This window comes from Gymnoscopelus microlampas (assembly GCF_963454915.1).
Source record: "Gymnoscopelus microlampas genome assembly, chromosome: 1".
NCBI lineage: Eukaryota > Metazoa > Chordata > Actinopteri > Myctophiformes > Myctophidae > Gymnoscopelus > Gymnoscopelus microlampas.
In genome coordinates this window covers 30,178,697-30,199,291 of record NC_139962.1, presented here as the reverse complement: position 1 = coordinate 30,199,291, position 20,595 = coordinate 30,178,697, and the positions used below count along the sequence as shown (strand labels likewise).

Genomic DNA, 20,595 nt, shown 5'->3' with positions numbered 1-20,595 from the left:
TAAAAAAAACGAAGCATTGTATAAATCTTAAGAATATATTCTTAAAAGATTTTTAAACTTTTTTCTTAATTAGTGTGTTAATAAATGATAATTTGAAATGTTTTGGTAGGACATGATTTGTCCCAATTCTCAAGAATGGGTGCACAATATAAATAAAACAACGTCAAATTTATATCAAAATGTTTAATTTTCTTCTATCATTGATTAAAGAAATCACAATACTCTGTCTGTATTTTACTGTAGCTCAATTGTTTGGTGGATTCACATAATTTCTCAAATTCAAATAATTTGTGAATTGTCAAAACCCATCATGTCTATTACACCCAATTGTACGAATACATTTTGTCAGCTATTCTGCCAGGATAGCTGTATGTAGTGGCTATTCACTTTTAGGGGAACAGAGACAATTAGATTCTTAGCATCCTTGTAGAATTGGAATTTGAGCATTATTAAGATATTAAGCTGACAGTGTGTCAAATAAATTGTATTTATATTCATTATGATTTAAAATGAAAATGACACCACAAAGTTTTCCCATATAGTTCTTTCAGTTTTTTCATGAATGAGCCCTCTTATCTTGGATGATTCATTATGATGAGGAATAGAAAAGGTCACATTATGCAATTGCCGAAGGCTCCGTTTCCCATCTTAGCTGTAGTGTCTATGTGTACTGTGTACTACTGTAAGTGGCAGGTATAGTGACTGCGTTTTTAAGTTAGATTTTAGGATGACTTATAATGTGGACCTTAGCAGAAACAATGATTTTGTTATTGTTCTCCTTATGATCCACTTCAGTCACAAAAGTAGAGATGTTGGATAAATACTGTGGCTTGTAGTGTGGAAACAGATTACTACATTACATAAGAAGGCAACTCAATGGATTGTGTGAAATTCACTGATTGAGGCATGGATTAACGCAGTGGTGGACAGTAACTAAGTACATTTACTTGAGTAGGCTACTGTACTCCACACGTACTGTACTGTACTCCACTTCACGTTTCTCGACCACCGACTCCCACTTGGTAGGCTACTGCACACTCCCGGATCATCACCGGCACACACACCAAGTTTGAGGTCAATCGGGCGCATGCTGCCCGAGTTATGCCTGGGGCAGACATAAACAGACAGTAATTAATGTTCAGTATACTGTAGATACACATTTAGTGAGCAAATAAAATCCAAACAATTAAATATTAATCAATTAGTAAAAAAAAAACGAAATGTTTGTTATTTGCACTATTCTCAACAAACATTCATATTTAACAAATAAAATAAATAAAAATGACCTACAGAACAAAATCAATAAAATTAAATATTAATAACAAGAGCAAGTGCAGTAAAGCAGCAAGAGGCTAATTGGGAGGTCCGAGGATGCTGTCACCATGGAGACATGCAGTATGTAGATATGCGCTCACACACACACAGGCAGACAGACATGTGCAACACACACACACACACACACACACACACACACACACACACACACACACACACACACACACACACACACACACACACACACACACACACACGCGCACACACACACGCACATACAGTGTTGCCTTGCCCTCAGGTTTGAACAACGGAGAATATTTAAACGGCTGGTAGCATTGCTCCATTCACAGGAGGCAGCAGAGCAGCAGGGATGTTTCAAGGCTGAGAGGCTGCGAATCGATGCTCGCAGCATCCTCCCTGGGGGGAACGCCCCCTGTCACTGATTACTGATCACACTCCTCTGGGAGAACGGTGGGGTGTGTTGGGGGGGGTGGGTGGGGGGGTCTTTCAGAAGTAGAAGGAGGGGACATGCAGCCTGCTGCCCATTCTGAAGGCAGCGGGGACAGAGATCGACATCTGTGTGAGGCGTGGAGGGAGAGGAGACCTGCGTAGAATGGAGGACTATTAGATGGAGGACTATAGCTGTCAGCAACAGGGCTATACCAACGGAACCAAGCCACCCAGAATCGTGTGTGAATGGCAGCCACACAGAGCAGGTATTTATGTCCATAATGGTACAGTATGTGCATGTTTGTATGTATAGTATGTGGCACAGCATGCACTCTTTGATTAAATAATAATGTTGCATAGCAAAGGTCTATGATGAATATAATGTGCTACAGGTAGTGTATTTTGTCTTTACATGACTTGGTCACTCAATATTCCTGGTATGGAGATTAATTAGACCGCACAGCATGTCTCCAAAGACAGTCCATTGCATAAATATATGTAATTTAGGTGGATGCATTTATCTATTACATAAGGCATTACTGTACATTATGGCATGGCTGAGTGTGATCAAAATCAACTGCCTAACTCTGCATATATTTGTGCTGTTTTGAGGATTGCTCAAAACCCCTTTCTGATATATATCTTTCCATTATCGAGATATATTGGCCTATTCATGATTGTTATTGAATTCTGATGTTTCTCAAAACATGCTGTATCTTAATGACACGAAACTCCTTCAAAAATGCTATTCTCATGTTGGTGTTAAGGCTAGATTGAATAATTAAGGCACTGTGCCATTATATTCCTATCCCCTCCCTGTAGTCCCAAGCATATGGGACTTACTTAAGAATTATGGCCAATAATAATGGACCCACATGTCCAAAAGCCTGGACTGCTCCTTTAAAAATGTAAACCGAGTTCACAACCTTTTGAAAAAATGCAATGATTTTTTAAATATTGTTTTTTACAACAAACATTTATTCTATATTAATGTTATTATCATTAAAATCGGGGTGTTGTGCAAATTATTTGGGGGCTCACTTGCAACATCCTCACGGCCACCGGGTTAGGAATCGCTGCCCTGTAATGACAAAAAGCATGGCCATTGTTCTGCAGGCTCCAGGCCTGTGATGCCTGAGCGACCAGCTGTGTACATCTGCTGCCATCTCTGATATCATGCTGGGAGCGGGAGGGACTGCCTGCTCTCTGGTCCCATTGTTGCTGCTGCTGCTGCTGCTATGCTGCCACCTGTTCCACTCACTACGTAAGTTATATATCTCAGTGGTCCTCAACCTGTGGGTCCCCATGGGACGATTATTTGCTTAATGTGCAACATTGTTTTCTCACTTGACAGTAAACAAACCAACATACAGTACAACTGCACATTTCTAAAGTGACAATTCAAAAGTAATCAACAAACTAGGCTATAAAAACTGGTCAAACATTAGCCAAATTGTCAAATAATAGGCAACAAATTTGAAAATAGCTGATCTACATGCTCACACGTTGTGATACAATACTTATCTGTGGAACCAAGTCAAACTAAATGTAATGCCTCAACTCCTACAATTCCAAGTTCTTGTCGGGGTGGGGGGTCCCCAGTTAAAATAGGATTATTACACACAGGAACAAACATGTTACATTTGAACACTATTTAACAGACAGGATTTTACACAGCACTCTCAGTGAATGTGTTGACATACTCTCCAGAGGATTGATGTGAGGGAAAGAGAAGGGATAGGAAGGGTGGCCGTTGGGCAGGGAGGAGGGAGGAGGGCTCGCCAGTGGACTATCAAAATTATCAATTTAATCGGACGGACCACTTTAATGTCTTTCCAGGCCAAGGGCCCTTTAGCTGAGACTGAGGTGAAGCAGGGACCCCCACTTATGGTTTTCTTTCTTTTGAGAAAGCTTCCATGCATGTTTTATAAGAGGCTTGGACTGATCGGCTTAGCATAGGAACTAATAATAGATATAAATATGAACGTTAATTGGTTAATATGTATCATATACAATCTATCAGCAGTAATATGGAAATGCATCTATCGTCCATGAATGGATATACAGTACAGACCATTGACAGTGAATATGATCCAGGGCTGGTGATATTGGTATGTTCAGTGTCAGCCAGCAACACTGTGGGAATATGGATAATAATGTATGCACAGTCAATTGAATATAATGAGGAATATACAGTATATCAAGGCTAAAACATTTATAGCGGTCAGCCTGTAATTATGGCATCAGTGTACGTCCCAGTAGTACATGAGCAAAGGAGCCAGAGAGAGTGAGCAGGAGTCATTAATCCAAGGACACAACAGAGCGCATGGGGGCTTGGTTATGTAACTGGACTGACCCAGTGCATATCAGCGCTCATTACTCATTAGACAAATAGGTTTATTAATGACGGAACTTCCATTCCTCCCAATAAATCTCTGCTAACTAGATTAATTGGCCGTTACAGTAGATAAATGTTTCAGCTGTTACAATGGAGTAATATAGCTATGGAATTTGTGCAGAGCTGCAGTCTCTTTAACCAGTTATTGTAAATAATAATAAATCTACGAGGTCTGAGCTTGCAAAAAATAAAAAAGTGTGCTTATAATGACCTAAATACCTGACCTAAATACCTATATATCCTTTATAATGTCAAAGATCTGCCGAAAACTTCTGGGAACTCAGATTACTTTGACCCCAGCATCCCTATTCTGGGGAACATTCGTCAAAACAGCCCGATCTACAAGCTCACAACGCGACACGTTTGTGAGCTTGTTTAGATTGGACATTTTTGACAAAGAGATTTAGTGTAGATCAAAAAAGAGTGCATCAAGTACAGTGCAACTCAGGTTCGTTTTACTAGGTATAGACGGTGTCAGTGGTCTACACTTAGTAAAATGGGCAAATACAACAAAACCTGCAGTATTCTGCTTTCTAGGAAGGCGGAATGTTGCTGAGAGCAGAGGAGAAGCTGTGGAGATGATGAATCTTCTAATCATACCGCTATTGACCGCAGAGGCTAGAGCATGGTCCATATTGATCGGCCTGGGGTGACACCATGGTATCAGCGGTCGTTGCCGCTTTCATCCCTTTTAGGTGGATTTACAACCACATTCCGCAAATCATAAAATAAGCTCATAACCATGTTGGAGAGTGATTTAAAGAGGGGGGATCTAAGAAATGGTGTCACATTTAACAATGCAATCAATATTTCTCATTTCCCAACTCTGCATACGAAGTGTGCCTCAGCAAAAGAAACATACTGGTTTAGTTGCTGTGCTGAGTAGGTTACAGTAAGTCCTTCATTTGCATTCATCTGCATTTAAGATCACATAACAGATATCCTGTTATGTGGAAGGTGGCTGGATTGTGAATGAAGAAGGTTTTATTCACAAGTCAAGAACCACTTTGAGAAAGGTTAAGGATGTTTATTGAAATGAATAAGAATGGACGAGGGGAAGGGACGTAGGTTCTGACCCAGGAATCTTTAGCGAGGAGTCGTTCGCATCGTCAGCACGGCTTTGTGGAGTGTCCCCTCAGGCAGGAACCTGAGAAATGGGAGAGAGATTGAGAGAGAGAGAGAGAGAGAGAGAGAGAGAGGAGCGGGGGAAAGAGCAAAGTTATGGAGGTATGGAGGAGGGATGTAAAAAGAATAGAGGCTTCTGAGTGATTTGGGCAGGGTGTTATATATAGTGTTCTCCGCCTTTTGAACATCTGTTGTCCCAACTCCATGAACTGTTTTCATTCATACATTCAATCAATCAATCATTCAATCATTCAATCTTTCAATCTTTCAATCTTTCAATCATTCAATCATTCAATCATTCAATCATGCAATCATTCAATCATTCAATCATTCAATCAACCTTCATTTATTTTCTCTGGAATACATTGATGTACATTGATGAGTGGACCCTAATTTTCCATTTTGCTGAGATTACATTAGGCAAATGAAATGAAAATAAAGTAAAAAAAAAATCAGACAATGAGAAAACGAGCATCAACATTGGTTAAAACAATTCCCAGTTGAAACTATTTAATAGAAAGCATTAAGCCCCCTCATTTTCCTCCCTGGCTAGGGTCACAGCTAGTCAACCTTTCATGCATGCATCTTAAGTGGATGCACCAGTGAGCCACTAATGAATGTCTTCACAGCAGACTTAAAAGATGAGACCCATGTGTTCTTCGTAAATTTGCTATTTAAAAATGCATTATGCTAAAATGCCCTTTACCAAAGTAAGATGGTTATATGTGATAATATTCTTGAATATCTACATGATCCACATGGGAATGTTGTGGCTGCAATGTGGATCTCTGTTTTCATGTGGCTGGGCTGTGATGTCAGTCAACTATGACCTGTTTTTGATGTATAATTCCACATTTGGGCAAGGTTTTAGCCTGATCCGAGCACCAATGCATTGACTTCCATTATGAAATTAAAGACAAATATTTCTAAAAATATAAACCAAATAAATGGTTTGCATACAAGCAGTGCACCAAAGAAATTGGGTGTTGATCAGTCCAGCGGAGTTGGCCTCATAGACCTTAACATTGGTTGGGTACTGAAAAAAGCCACTTTACTGCATTATCAATTCATGCCAGTAACAGTGATTACATCCCACACACAAGTCATATTTAATCTTCTTTCTGAGAAGACAGATCAATTACTGAGTAAATTAGACCAGAGTTGAAAAGCTGCCAGTGCCATCACATTGTACTGTAGCTGTGCAAAACTAGAAAATACTGCAGACAGTTAGAAGGGCTGGACCGCAGCCAGGTAACTAACAGCACGATTATTCTGAAATTGGTCTCCATTGAATAACTTATTAAGGGGAGAGCAGTGAACATATACTGCATTATAACATTAAGTGTGTGTTTAGGCCAAAGGTTCAATCTTTTCTTCTCCAGCCAGGAATACCCCCACTTCCTCTTGGGCCCTGCTCAGTTGGTGAAGCTAAAGGCCAGAGACCTGAGTGCTTGAGACAGTGCTAGACGTAGAGCTAGAGATTGACAGATCTGTGTCTGCTCCAGCTGCCAATGACTTTGAGTCATGGGACTCATCATCTCTGTGCGAATACTCCACATTTTATTCCAAGTTTAGTTTTTCCAAATGTTTTAATTTAATTTTATCTACCGCTTTTTGTCATTTTCCAATTCCCCCCATGTGTATTGTGGTGTGTGTGACCCTGCCAACCTCCACTGTTGGCCTGGGGAGGGATTAGACTAATAACACGTGGAGTCTCCTCCAGCCACTTATTTTCACTTAGTTTTGACAGAATCATAATTTCTCTATATTTAACGCCAGTCTTTTCACACCTCTACAGGGATTCCCAAACTGTCATCCTATGCAAAGTCAGAAGACAAGCTGTTTAAGTACCTATTCAAAAACTACCAGAAATGGGTCCGGCCAGTAGAATACCTCAACGGGACAATTCAGGTGAAATTTGGTCTAGCCATCTCCCAGCTAGTTGATGTGGTAAGTTTGAAAAGAGTATTTGTGTGACATACTATAAGTTAATCATGTGAATTTGTGAACTTAAAGTAATCCATGTATCATTCAGAGGACAAATGCATGACAGATCACATGATGATGAATGGTTGTTTGGTGATTCCTACTTCAAAAACATGTTGTTTGTCGTGTCTTGTGTTTGATTACTATGTTTAATTTACCACTTATTTTAAGTGAGAACCTTGTATAAGCCCTATATGCGTTTCCTTTCTCACCGGCACTTATTTCTGTGTCTTTTTATTAATGCTACCTTTGTACTGTTTTTATTGTGCTATAAAATAAAACAAAACAAAACACTTAACCCCCTACTTAAGTAGAGGCGTGTAATGGTACAAAATTATCTACACTGGACATATTTTTCTGTGCAGACTAGTGCACACAATAAAATTCTCAGTGTTGACTCCCATTTGTAGCTCTGAATTACAAGAGTTACATTATTTTACAGTGTAAGCCTGTAAGGTCAATAATGTGAAGTAAGACAGCATCTAAAATATAAACTTCTTTTTTTATATACCAGGATGAGAAAAAGCAGCTCATGACAACCAACGTGTGGATGAAACAGGCAAGTACAACTGTTACAACAAATACCAAAAAAAAGAATTACAACTATGCAACAAATCATGCAACATCCATCCATTTCCAAGCATGTACGCACGTTCTGCTGACACTGACAGTCAAAGACTGTTTAGGAAAAGCTTGTCAGTGATGTTTCAAGGGTGGGAACTGTGAAGATGCTGCAAAATGAATGTACAAACTGCGTTTACATGGTATTTTTAAAAGGACCACCGATTGTAGATTGGCTATTTCCACTATTACATTTTTTTATAGAGTATAAAGTTATGAAATATCGCAGTCATTTCTTTATTTAAGGGATTTGTCATATCGGCCCTGCGTGCACCTTTTGTTTACGAAGACTGTGAGCCAAATTATACGTTCCATTGATCAGTGCCAAAAACACAATTAAATCGTATATCACAATTATCTCTAAGACAATTAATCGCCAAGACGTCAACTAAAGTGTCATGATCGTGACTGACAGCCCTACTCGCAACCCTGCCCACTGCCCACGCATTTACATCCAGCTGTTGGCTACTCTCCCTGTCAGCCTTATTAATGGTCTTGGATGCCCGCTGTTCTGTGCAGGCTGTGCAGCCAAAGGAATTACCACTCTACACCGTGTTCTGCCGTTCAGGTCAGGCACTCCCTTCAACAGTGATAAATTACATAATGCAAATAAGGAGATGGAAGGGCAGTGGATGCCATGGTTACAGTTGTCAGGGATTGGCTTGCTAGGGTGTTGGGACAGGGTTGGTAGAGCAGTGGTTCTCACCCAGGGGTCCTTGAGGGGTTTCCAGGGGGTCCCCAGCTAAATTAGTTAATATATTGTCATACTCAGTTTACCCACTTCATACAGTTACATCGGCTATTCGAAAATAGCTGATGTACAAGCTCACAACACGTAGCAATGTGACACGTTGTATATCCTTCCTCCTTGAGATAAGGGGAACCTAAGGAATTTACGACCTACCAAAACTCTGTGAAAGGACCCACAATATGAGACCCTACAGAGCATGCCTCAGTTACTGACTCCAAACAGGCAGTATTAACCTTCATATATGTATGTATTTTCCCATGCCTTTATATGTCGGCCTATCCCACTGGTATAATCCTAAATAAGCAGTAAATACACATGTAATCATAATTATAATAATATCACAGGCGTCGAAGGCATGGAATAACCTAACATTGTAGATCAGCTATTTTGAAATAGCTTAAACATTTTTGTGTTTGTAAATCAACTATTTTCAAACAGTCTTGAAATGTTTTGAAAGATTTGGAATATTTTTGAAACATTATTAATAGAATCAATTCTTCCCTTTCCTGCACTGGGTTTTGTGCTCATATCCTCGCTGAACAAGGTATTTGCTGGACTCTTGCCCAGTAATTGCTGTCGATAAGACTCTCAGGGGCAGGCATATTGGCATGAGCCACACTGTACACATTGAATTGGTGGTGAATTGACCATTGTTGGTGCTTACGGTACCAGAATTTACGTTACAGGGACCAGAGACGTACAGAGTCCAGTCTTTTTTTTTTAAATATTATCCAGCATTATACTTTTTTTTTTTAATTCTCCCCTGTCTGTTATCCACTGTCTAGGAATGGGTTGACAAGAAGCTGAGGTGGAACCCAGATGACTACCTGGGCCTCACTTCTATACGAGTCCCCTCGGACACTATCTGGATTCCTGATATCGTGCTGTACGATAAGTATGTTACACGTGTCATGGGAATGAGCTGATAATGATGAGAAAACCAACACATAATATTCATGATGCAATAAACGTGATTAGAGGATACCAGCACCAGTGGGTCAATTCACAGCTTCGCCTATATAATAACATGCAACAGATGTTAAAGGGTTTCTTTTCAAATAACCAAACAATCAGTTAATGTTGGCTGAACATAATTGCAGTTAAGATCTTTTCTCTAGGGACTATATTCGGCTTCCCTTTTAAAATCAATCCACGCAAACCACAGTATGCTTGGGCAAATAGCCGGCAGTAATGTCAAGTACACCGTGATTCAAAGACAGTGTGGGTGGGTTAAACATGCCAGACCACTGGTATGGTCCTTAAGAGGAAAACAGTTGTGCACAAGACCCCCCCCCCACACACACACACACACACACACACACACACGCGCGCACGCACGCACGCCACGCACACATGCAAAAAAATTGCTTGAGTTCTAAACACGATTATGGCAAAATGATGGGTTCAAGACGATGCCACATACAATTGCAACAAAGCATAACACATACGCGAAATACGTGAAATACGTCAAATAAAACACATACATACTGGTTCTTCTTTGGTCTACTGCCAGTGTGCATAACAAATGTGGCCCTGATTGGCCCAGCGGTTTGAGAGATCATCCCTGCCAAATATAAATAAATATTTTTGTTTTTTTTATTTTTCAATTCTAAACTGTTTATATGATGTTCTGCGTACATAAGGGCCCCATTTGAAACAAGCAACTTCTGCATAAAGTATTCAATCAATCAATCAATCAATCAATCAATCAATTAATCACATTTGGGGGTCCTTGATGTGAAAATGTTTGAGAACCACTGTCTTAAAGTAACTCCTTCAGTTAAAGTTAATTGCCTGGTTAGAATCTAAATAATCTAATGCAGCTAACTTGTTAAATTGTTTGATCTTATACAGTATGTGATCTTGCAGCTAAAACCATATACCCAATGCTTTAGTATTGTATATTAAAAAACATATATTTCTTCCCATATAGTTCCGATGGCCGTTTTGAGGGTACTGTCACCAAGGCCGTGGTGAGATATGATGGTACCATAACATGGACACCACCGGCCAATTACAAGTCAGCCTGCACCATCGATGTCACCTTCTTCCCCTTTGACCTCCAGAACTGCTCAATGAAGTTTGGCTCCTGGACCTACGATGGCTCACAGGTTGTTACCCATTGTATAATGTACTCCAAGTCATTACTGACACCTGTTTCTATGAAATACTGTACAAAGGAGATGCATGCACATCCGATCTTCGGTCCATGGACAACCGACAGATGGACTTATTATTTGCTGGCTATCTGAAATACACCACATGGATTAATTTAATTTATATGGATTAATAAAAAAGGAGCATACCTGCCTCTTTGACGTGTGGGACAAGTGAGAACACCAACATCAAAATAGCATGGTGAAGTGTTGTAGGTTTTGTGTCATTTTGAGGTGTTCAGTCTCCATTAACAACTATAGACTGATTATGTCAATAACTGAAGCATATTTCTTTTTTTTTACGGTTTTGAGGAGCCTAATCCTATCAAAGTAAAAGCGACAAAGGACTCATAATGTAAAAAAAAAGGCTGGTATGGTCCTTTCATTATTTTTTAAGCCTAATGACTTTATACATTTTTTAGATTAGACCCATTGAGACTATTCGAGAGAGTTGAGACATTGGGTACATAATTTATTCTATGAGTGGACAACTCAATATAAGAATAACCACAATGCATAATGATCCTCTGGTTGATGATGTTCTGTTCTCTGTGCAACAGGTGGACATCCTCTTGGAAGACTTCCACGTGGACAAGCGGGACTATTTTGACAGCGGTGAATGGGAGATCATGAAGGCCACAGGCAGTCGTGGTGTGAGGACAGATGAAAGCTCCTTCTATCCCACCATCACCTATTCCTTTATCATCCGCAGGCTGCCCCTCTTTTACACCCTATTCCTCATCATCCCCTGCATTGGCCTGTCCTTCCTCACCATCTTGGTCTTCTATTTGCCCTCTAACGGCGGCGAGAAGATCTCGTTGTGTACCTCGGTGCTGGTGTCACTCACCGTCTTCCTCTTGGTCATCGAGGAGATCATACCCTCCTCGTCCAAGGTCATCCCGCTCATCGGGGAGTACCTGGTCTTCACCATGATCTTCGTCACCCTCTCCATCGTCATCACTGTCTTTGCGATCAACATTCACCACCGTTCCTCTTCCACGCACCATGACATGGCCCCGTGGGTCAGGAAGATCTTCCTGCATCGACTGCCCAAGCTTCTATGCATGCGTAGCCATGTGGACCGCTACAGGTATGCCACCCACGAAGCTGTTGAGGTGGGCAAAGGGGGAATAGGGGTCTTTGCGAGATCAGGTGGTGCTAAAGGCTTACCACCGGAATCCACCCCTCCTCCCGCCACTCGGCACAACCTACAGGCAGCACTGGACTCTATTCGCTACATCACTATGCATGTGGTCAAGGAGAATGAGGTCCGAGAGGTAAGGGTACTGGACTTGTAATGTAATGTATTGGCCTGTATCCATAAGTAAACAGTACTTAATGTCAGTATGCAATATTTTTTGTCCTGCTGTTATCAATGCCCAGGGATATTGTTTAATCTGTGTGTGTGTGTGTGTGTGTGTGTGTGTGCGTGTGTGCGTGCGTGCGTGTGTGTGCGTGCGTGCGTGCGTGCGTGCGTGCGTGCGTGCGTGCGTGCGTGCGTGCGTGCGTGCGTGCGTGCGTGCGTGTGTGTCTGTGTGTGTGTGTGTGTGCGCGCGCGTGGGTGCGTGCGTGTGTGCGTGCGTGGGTAATCTTGTAAACCACTGGAACGATCGGTATTGAATGCCTGCAGGTCAAAGAATTCAATCCCCAGTTTATTAGTTGTCTGTGCGTGTCTGTCAGATGCTATGGGATGAACATCCCGCTGGGCTTTCTATGGAGTCTTGCTGATATTTTTTTTTCCTGTATATTAATCCTGGGCAAAAGCTCAAAGCTGCAAATTTCCCTTGCTGTAAATCTGGCCTGATTTCCCCTCTTGCTTGTTGAAATCTGCAGCGTGGACTGCTGAGTGAATGCATTCATTGGGAAATCTGTCTTAACCTTTTGAGACCTGAGGCCGATTCTACAAATGCCTTCAGTAGTTCTCGAACTTTTTCGTGCCAAGGACCCCAAAACATTTTCTAAATTCTAACACTTTCAAGAATTTTCAAAAATGTTCAAAAATAGCAGATGTACAAGCTTGTACCGCGGCACGAAGTGACGCACTGTGAGCTTGTACATCTGCACCCAGCTTTACATCAACTTCATTCAGTCACCTCTACACATATCTACAGTATGGGCTTTATATGGCTTCAAAGTAGTACTGTGTAACTTTTTCAATTAAACAAGTATTTGTTTCCACAATTACCATTCCACATAAATGTTTTTTTCTTTCTTTTTTTTTATGACTTCTCTAAACCTTATTTTTAGTCACGAGTGTCCACCAGAAATGTATTTATGGTTAAGTTAATATATACAGTTTCTGAAAATGTTGTTGCTTTCCAAAATATCTGTGGTGCTAGGAACCTGCAGCATTAGTTTCGAAATGACCTTTCCGTGTTGTTGTTTTCTGAACTGATGTCTGGAAATCGCAGTTCTAACAGAGGTTTCACCAAAAAGTCTGCTAAAATGGATGTTACACAGAATTACTTTAAAACCATGTCTTTCTCAGCAAAAGAGAATTTATGTGTTATTCTTCTTGTTTTCACAGGTGGTGCAAGACTGGAAGTTTGTGGCACAGGTTCTGGATCGAGTGTTCCTGTGGGCCTTCCTTATCGTTTCAATCCTGGGCTCTGCACTGCTCTTCATTCCTGTCATCTACAAGTGGGCCAACATCATTGTCCCTGTTCATTTTCGGGGGACTTAGACTGTGTCACATTGTAATTCCAGGTGTTACGAAAAGGAATATGAAGATGAGAGGAAAGGAAAGATGAACTCATTATGTTGACAACATATTTTCAAGCCCTGGACAGAAATAATCTATAATTTCCTATGCATTTTTATTCACATTATTCACAAATTAATAAATGTCATGACATTCATATCGCTCAGATTCCCTTGTTATTACTGTTATTAGCCTGGTAAAGATTATGAGGCCAAAAAGGAACTTTACCGGCCCATTCAAGATAAATGACAATGGCTCCTGCCTGTTAAAGGGTGATGCTGTGTGGAAAGATACTAGCATGGTAAACCCTCCCTCCGGAAACTAGGCCAGAAAGATACCAGGTGGGATGCCAATTTCAGCCAATCAGGAGAGAGTACCCGCATTCATCAGGTTCAGTTTTATAGTGTTCCAGTTCTGTCTGCTCACTTCTTTGTGTCATCACCTCCAATTTCACATGTTTATCCTATATCCTGCATGAGTTCTCTCTCATTATTGGAAAGTATTGGTTTCCTGACCTGAAAATGCATGTTCTGTTTACTAAAGAGCTGGAGAGACGGGGATAGCCCTGTGTACACTCTATATCAATGATTACTATCACATTATAGAGCTATTTAACACTTATTTTAACAAAAAGGAAAAACTTAAAGCAAGTCTTTAGCACAACTACAAAGGTGACTGGTGTGTAGAAGACCAAGCGGGGGCCCAAGCGCAGTAACAGAGACTTTTCTGTTAAAAAAAAAGAAAAAAGAAAAACAATCACTCATTCTACCTTTAAATTGTGCCGCCTGTGTTTATCAAGTGGATCACAGTGCGTGTGTTTAGAGTTTTGCAAAATGAATCGATGAGATTTGCGAATTGTCTACCTGAACAGTGTTTAAAGACCCACTCTCCCCAAATTAGGTTTTTGTTATAGGTTCTTTTCTTTTTAAAGCTTGCCTGTGAAAATCCTGGTAGCTTCTTAGCACAATACATCAATGAGGATCATCAAAGCATTTTTACCACTAAATTCTGGTCTTCAGACTAGCATTCACTGAAAATAGGTTTGATGCAGATGAGGTGTGGCGTCGTCACGTTACACACTGAGGACAATCACTAATTGAACGAGGAAGTATGCAGGGATGTTGAACTAAAATAAACTAGCTCTGCCTCTTAACATGACATGCCTGTGCATCGCGTCTACAAGTCAGTGATTGAGTTTGGTGTGCAAACTCTTGGATTACCAAAATTCTGTGGATCAATCAAACGTTTGCAAAATTCATAGGATATTAAGGAATATTAAATGTGGTCAAAGATCAAAGAAGAGCAAAGAAAAAGGTGCTGTACAGCTTCCTATGAGTTTTTGGGTAGAAAAATATCTGACATTGGATTTATTGAAGAGATGAGTTTTTAAACCACACCATGGGACATATGGACAGGGACTTTAGGGTTTTTCAAGAGGGATTGATTCAACTTAATGGGTTCGTTCAGTTCAGGGAGTAGGGTTTAGTGTTTAGCAAAACTGTAGTTGTGTAGTTTTGCTGTAGCCCTAATTCTTGACTGCTTTCTGGGAAAGCATGCAGTTCCCGGCAAGGAACGTTAGACTGCCTATGACAGCTAGACCCAGAAGGGTCTGGAACATGTTAAGGTACATCCAATAAACGTACATTAGGCCCAGCATGGCTGAATGTAATATATGGAACAGAATAGAGCTGGGAGAGAAGCTGAAGTTGGAAACATTGGCCCCAAGTTTAAACCACAGAACGAGCAGCAGTAGAAATGGAGAGAGGATGAGAGCAGTGAAGGTATTGGACACTATCCTAGGAGCCTTCTTCTCCGGCTCCCTGAACAGATGTTGGATTTCTGGTTTGGGCGTGTAAAGGGTCTTTGGCTGCATGATGGTGAGGGCCTCCTCTCTGGGAAACTTCAGATCAACATCTGCCACATTCCATAAAATGGGATTCTCCAGGGTCGCATCCCCAACGATGAGATGGAGAGAGTAGGTGCCAGACTTCAAATCAAACTCGACGTTCCGCTCAGCTATGTCCAGCTCAAGTTTGTAAAGTTTCTTACTGTCTGGCTCAGCCACAAACACAACCTCTTGGCCCGTTTTCTGATTACGCAACATCACAAAGGTCTGGTGAGGCGTGAGGTTGACTCCTGTGTTAACGTCAGTCAGCTGGAAGAACATGACAAAGTTCTGGTAGCTGTCTGCTGTGAAGTAGATCTTGGCTTTATTAGGATAGTCCACCCCGGTGGTCAATGTGCCAATGCTCTGGTCCTTATTCACGACAGAAAGGTCAACATTGTTAATGGCCACCTTGGTGGACACCTTTACTTTCAGCTCAACGTGATTGGCAACCAATCGGTTGTCTCCAGTCACAGCGACAGTGAACTGGTAGTATCCGCCGGCTGGTTGGCTTGACATGAAGTTCAGTTCAAAAACACCATCTCTAAGGGTGAAAGGTGCTTGGCTGAGTATGACACTCTTGGAGGCCACAGCAGAAGCAGATTCCACCTGCACATTGGCTGAGGCCAAGGGCTGCGAAAGGACATTGGTGACAAGGAGCTGCAATGTTGGTTGGCTGTGTGAGACTGTAGCTGGGCCCTGGACAGTGACAATAACTGGTACATGGAAGCGGTTGTTAGAGAGGACAGCAGCAGCACTTGCCACACTGAAAGCCTCAGCCAGAGAGTCCCAGGACTTCTTGCTAAAGATGGAGTTCACCAGCTGGACGACGTGGTCCTCCTTTAGAGGGGGCGCTTTATCCACATGGTCTGACAGCGAATAAGCAGCAGTCACAAACAGGGCAGTTGCCTCCAGTCCCTCTTCAAACTGGAGGTAGACGCCACCCAGATCATCCAAACGAGCCGTCAGATCCTCAATCTCCTCCAGTATTCCTCCAAGCTCTGCCTGCTGTGAGAGGCGGGCCGCTGTTTGCAGGGCTATTGTTTTGGCCATTACATTGTCCTCTTTGGTGATGCGGCCTGCCAGGGCACCAACTGCTTTCTGAGACGCCAGAGGAAGCCCCAGGGAGCTGAGCGCACTCACAGCGCGGTGGATCTGAATCACTGTCGAGTCATCACTAACTGCGGCCAAGAGGATGTTGTGGGTTTCATCGAACACAGGGATCTCACATCCCGATAGGGCTTGACTGGCCTCAGCAGCGAAGAAGAGAGAATCAAGACTCAAAGGGTCGAGCTGGGACTTAAGGAACTGGCATGCCTCACTTTGATCAGGAACAGAGACTCCAAGTTTGGTTAGACCAACAATAGAGTAGTACGCTGATTCTAGGTCTGTGAAAGGTTGACTCAGTCTGTTTTGCAGTCTCCCCACATCCGACAGTGACAGGTAATGAGATGGTGAGAGAGCCTGGGCTCCAACTGCCAGGATGAGAAGAAATAAGCCTAAAAATCTATAATGTGCCATTGCATTACAATCAAAAACAACAGCAGACACGTTGATACTGCAACAGATGTTTGGTGTGAAGGCCGGTTTTAAGCTGAGTGGCACTGACGCTCGCATCATCACTATGATGTCACTATGATGACAGCTATGCCCAAATATGAAGTTCCGTGTAGGGCAGGGCAATTAACCAAACATAATATATCGAAACCAATAACCAATCAAATAATCAAGAAGCAAGGTTTATTTCTTCTTATATCAACAAACTGACACAAAGATTAGATTTTTTTATAATAGACTAAATCAATTAGTCTGATTTACCACTTAACCTTATATTATACTTCGTACTATTATATAATGGTAGCATGCAAAAATAGTGAAAATAGCAGATCTACAAGCTCACAATAATCGCTCATCCTTAAAGGTAGGGTAAGTGATTTTCTTTGGTTAAAATAAGTGTTAAATAGCTCTATATTCTGATAGTACTCATTGCTATAGAGTGTTTGTTCAGTAAAAGGAGTCTCCTTGTCTCTCCAGCTCTTTATAAAACAGAAAATGCATTTTCGTTTCAGTTTCATTTCCAATTTTATCCAATCAGGATAGAGAACTCAATCAGGATATAGATTAAACAAGTGAAATTGGAAGTGATGACACTAAGAAATGAGCAGGCAAAATTGGAACTGGAACACCATAAAAACGAAGCTTAAAAATGGGTACTTTCTCCTGATTGGCTGAGATTTTGACACCTACCGGAAAATGTATTTTCTGTTTATTAAAGAGCTGGAGAGACATGGAGACTCCTGTTATTGAACAAACCCTCTATAGCAATGATTACTATCAGAATATAGTGCTTTAACCTTTTAACAAAATACTTTTTGTTTTAACCAAAAAATATCACTTACCCTACCTTTAAGTAAATCATAATCTAGGCAAAAGTTTGAAACAATTGTGATATTGATTTGAAGTCATATTTCCCAGCCCTAGTTCTGTGTCAGGCCTTTTCAACAGCTATAGCGTTTATTCATGTTTTGTCTATCTTTGTTTTTATGGCATGGCTTTGTAGGAGGCTAGCCGTCTATGAAGGTTTTGTCTGAGTGTGTCGGTCTGTTTGTCTGGAGCTAACCTTGCAAACCACTGGAGCAGTCAGCGCCACATTTCTTGTGAAGTACAGGCACTTCCATTCAACTTTTGGCTGAGGAAGCACCTGGTCCCTGTTTCAAAAGGAAATACATCAAGATATTATGGCCGTGGAAAGCCATTTCAGGTGGTGTACAATATATAATAAATGAAAAAACAAGAAATGACTAAAGTCATAATTTAGCCGCGAGCGGCAGGCTTTTTTTGCCCCAATCTGCCGTTGAGAAATTGAAATAAAAAAAATAAAAAAAAATAAAAACCTTTTTGAAAAAACATAAAAAAAAAAAAAAAAACTTTAAAAAAAAAAGATATGTCCTTTTGAATATGATTTGACATTCATATTATTAGCAGCTGTATTGTGTGTGTGTGTCCCCCCAACTACTCAAGTTAAAGTATCAATACTGCAATGTAGAAGAACTCTGCCAAAAAATGGCATACCTCAATATGACATTTTGCGGCTATATTATGACTTTGTCATGTCTTGTTTTTGTATAGTGCTGTAACATGTTATGGCCTAATCACTGTCATTCAAGCATAAATGTCTTAACATTAAAATTAAAATAAGTAACCGGTATAGGACTAGGCTACCTATTGTGGTACAAAACAAGTCCTTCTGCAGTGAATTACAACATTAGGATTGTGCAGAATTCAAGAAGCTTTATTTGTTACTGACTCATAAAGATACAAGCAGCGAAATGTTGTTGGAACTTGTACCACAGATGGTTCTACATATAATTGATATAATGAAGAAAAGAAAATATTAAGCAAGAAAATAAAATGGACAATAATAACTAAATAAAAATAGCCTACAGATATATACAGTTTTAGGAATACTCTGGGACTTGTCTTAGACAGGCATGTCATCAGTGGTGTAAAGTAACTACATGTACTCAAGTACTGTATTTAAGTACAATTTTGAGGTATTTTTCACTTTACTGTGGTATTTCCAGTTTTCAGTACTTGTACTTCTACTCCACTACATCTCAGAGGCAAATATTGTACTTTTGCTCCACTACAATTATTTGAAAACTTGAGTTACTAGTTACTTTGCAGATATAAATTATTACATTATAAAACATACATTAACCACTTTAGCCCTATTTTATACCAAGGCTATTTGAAAATAGCTGATCTACAAGCTCACAAAGTGTCGCATCGCGACACGTTGTGAGCTTGTAGATCTGCTATTTTCAAACATTTGTGTACTTTTACTTTTGGTACTTTAAATACATTTGGATACCAACACTTTTGTACTTTTACTCATGTAAATTTTGAATTGCGGACTTTTACTTGTAACAGAGTACTTCTACATTGCAGTATTAATACTTTTACTCAAGTAAAACATTTGAGTACTTCCACTGCTCCTCAGAGTTAAATCAACACTGAAGCCCTGCGGCTGTTGTAAGTCACAGATGATTAGAAGATTCTCCGCTGGCCGACTTTTTATGACTTAATGACTTTATGACTCTCAGCCTCTCACTCTGTCCTCTCACTATTACGGTTAGCATAGCATGTTGCTAACACATCAACAAAGCAACCACAAACTTTTCGCTGGAGCTGGTGTGTGTGTGTGTGAGAGAGAGAGAGAGAGAGAGAGAGAGAGAGAGAGAGAGAGAGAGAGAGAGAGAGAGAGAGAAAGAGAGCGTGCGCGCGCGTGTGTGTGTGTGTGTGTGTGTGTGTGTGTGTGTGTGTGAGAGAGAGAGAGAGAGAGAGAGAGAGAGGGACTTGGGAGAGGGACAGATGGAGACGGAGGGGGGGGGGGTGCTGCGAGGGGAGGCGGGTGCTGTGAATGACGGCCGTCCATTGGCCGTCCATGGGCCGTCCATGGGCTTTAAAGTAGTGTCTCCCCATTGGATGTAAAGTAGTGAAGGACAGCCAGGACAGCCAATAGACAAATAGGTGTCCCGAAAACATGTCGAAAACATGTCGTGTCGCGAGTGACGATGTCTGAGGCTGTCTTTAGAGCCGCAGCGCTTTCAGCTCGCGGCTAAAAATCCAAGAGCAGAGGCATTCTATCTTATATCTTCAGCAGCAGTGTCAAATGTGCAAAGGAAGTAGAAGGCATACATATAATACAAAATCTGTTTTCTATTCCACATTTTGAGCAGCTGCTCAGCTGCCATAACTTAGGACATCTTCCTTCCATCTTTACCTCAGTGGTTCTCAAAGTGGGGTCAAAATCAGTTTAACCACTTAACCTCTATTTTCTTTACTTCACTTATTTTCGAAAGAAAACCAAAAATCTTAAAATTGTGAACAATTTGAAATACTTTTGAACATTTTGAACAACAAAAATATCTTTTGATTTTACGTGAAAAGGTTTGAGAAACACTTTGTTGAACACGTGTGTTCATTCCATCTGCAGTATGGAATGGACAAGACAGTTTCCCATCAACAAGAGCACTGCTGTTGACCATGTTCCTGTTGCCGTTGCCATTGCCATGGATACAGCATGCCAGAGTGAAGGCACACAAGCCCACAGGATGTGGCAATGCTGCCACCAAGTGGACAAAAAAAAACTAACCTCACACCACCATGACCTGGAGAGTCCTGTGACAGAAACAGTTTTGAGGAGTGGCACAAATGTTGCACAATACAGTGAGGAGTGGCACA

The 20,595-nt window shown here is 41.0% G+C and overlaps 2 protein-coding genes across 2 annotated transcripts; one reads left to right on the top strand and one right to left on the bottom strand.

The window, feature by feature from the left end:
- Positions 1-2,901: 2,901 nt before the first annotated feature.
- Positions 2,902-13,445, top strand: chrna5 (cholinergic receptor, nicotinic, alpha 5; the record flags this gene model as incomplete). Its single annotated transcript, XM_084063979.1, has 7 exons — positions 2,902-2,989; positions 7,047-7,198; positions 7,749-7,793; positions 9,392-9,501; positions 10,540-10,717; positions 11,323-12,039; positions 13,290-13,445. 7 exons carry the CDS (start codon positions 2,902-2,904, stop codon positions 13,443-13,445), a joined length of 1,446 nt encoding a protein of 481 aa, XP_083920105.1.
- A 1,543-nt stretch (positions 13,446-14,988) lies between these two features.
- Positions 14,989-16,869, bottom strand: LOC311042898 (dolichyl-diphosphooligosaccharide--protein glycosyltransferase subunit 2-like; the record flags this gene model as incomplete). Its single annotated transcript, XM_084053986.1, has 1 exon — positions 14,989-16,869. The coding sequence occupies one exon, from the start codon at positions 16,867-16,869 to the stop codon at positions 14,989-14,991; it is 1,881 nt and encodes a 626-aa protein (XP_083910112.1).
- Positions 16,870-20,595: the final 3,726 nt, after the last annotated feature.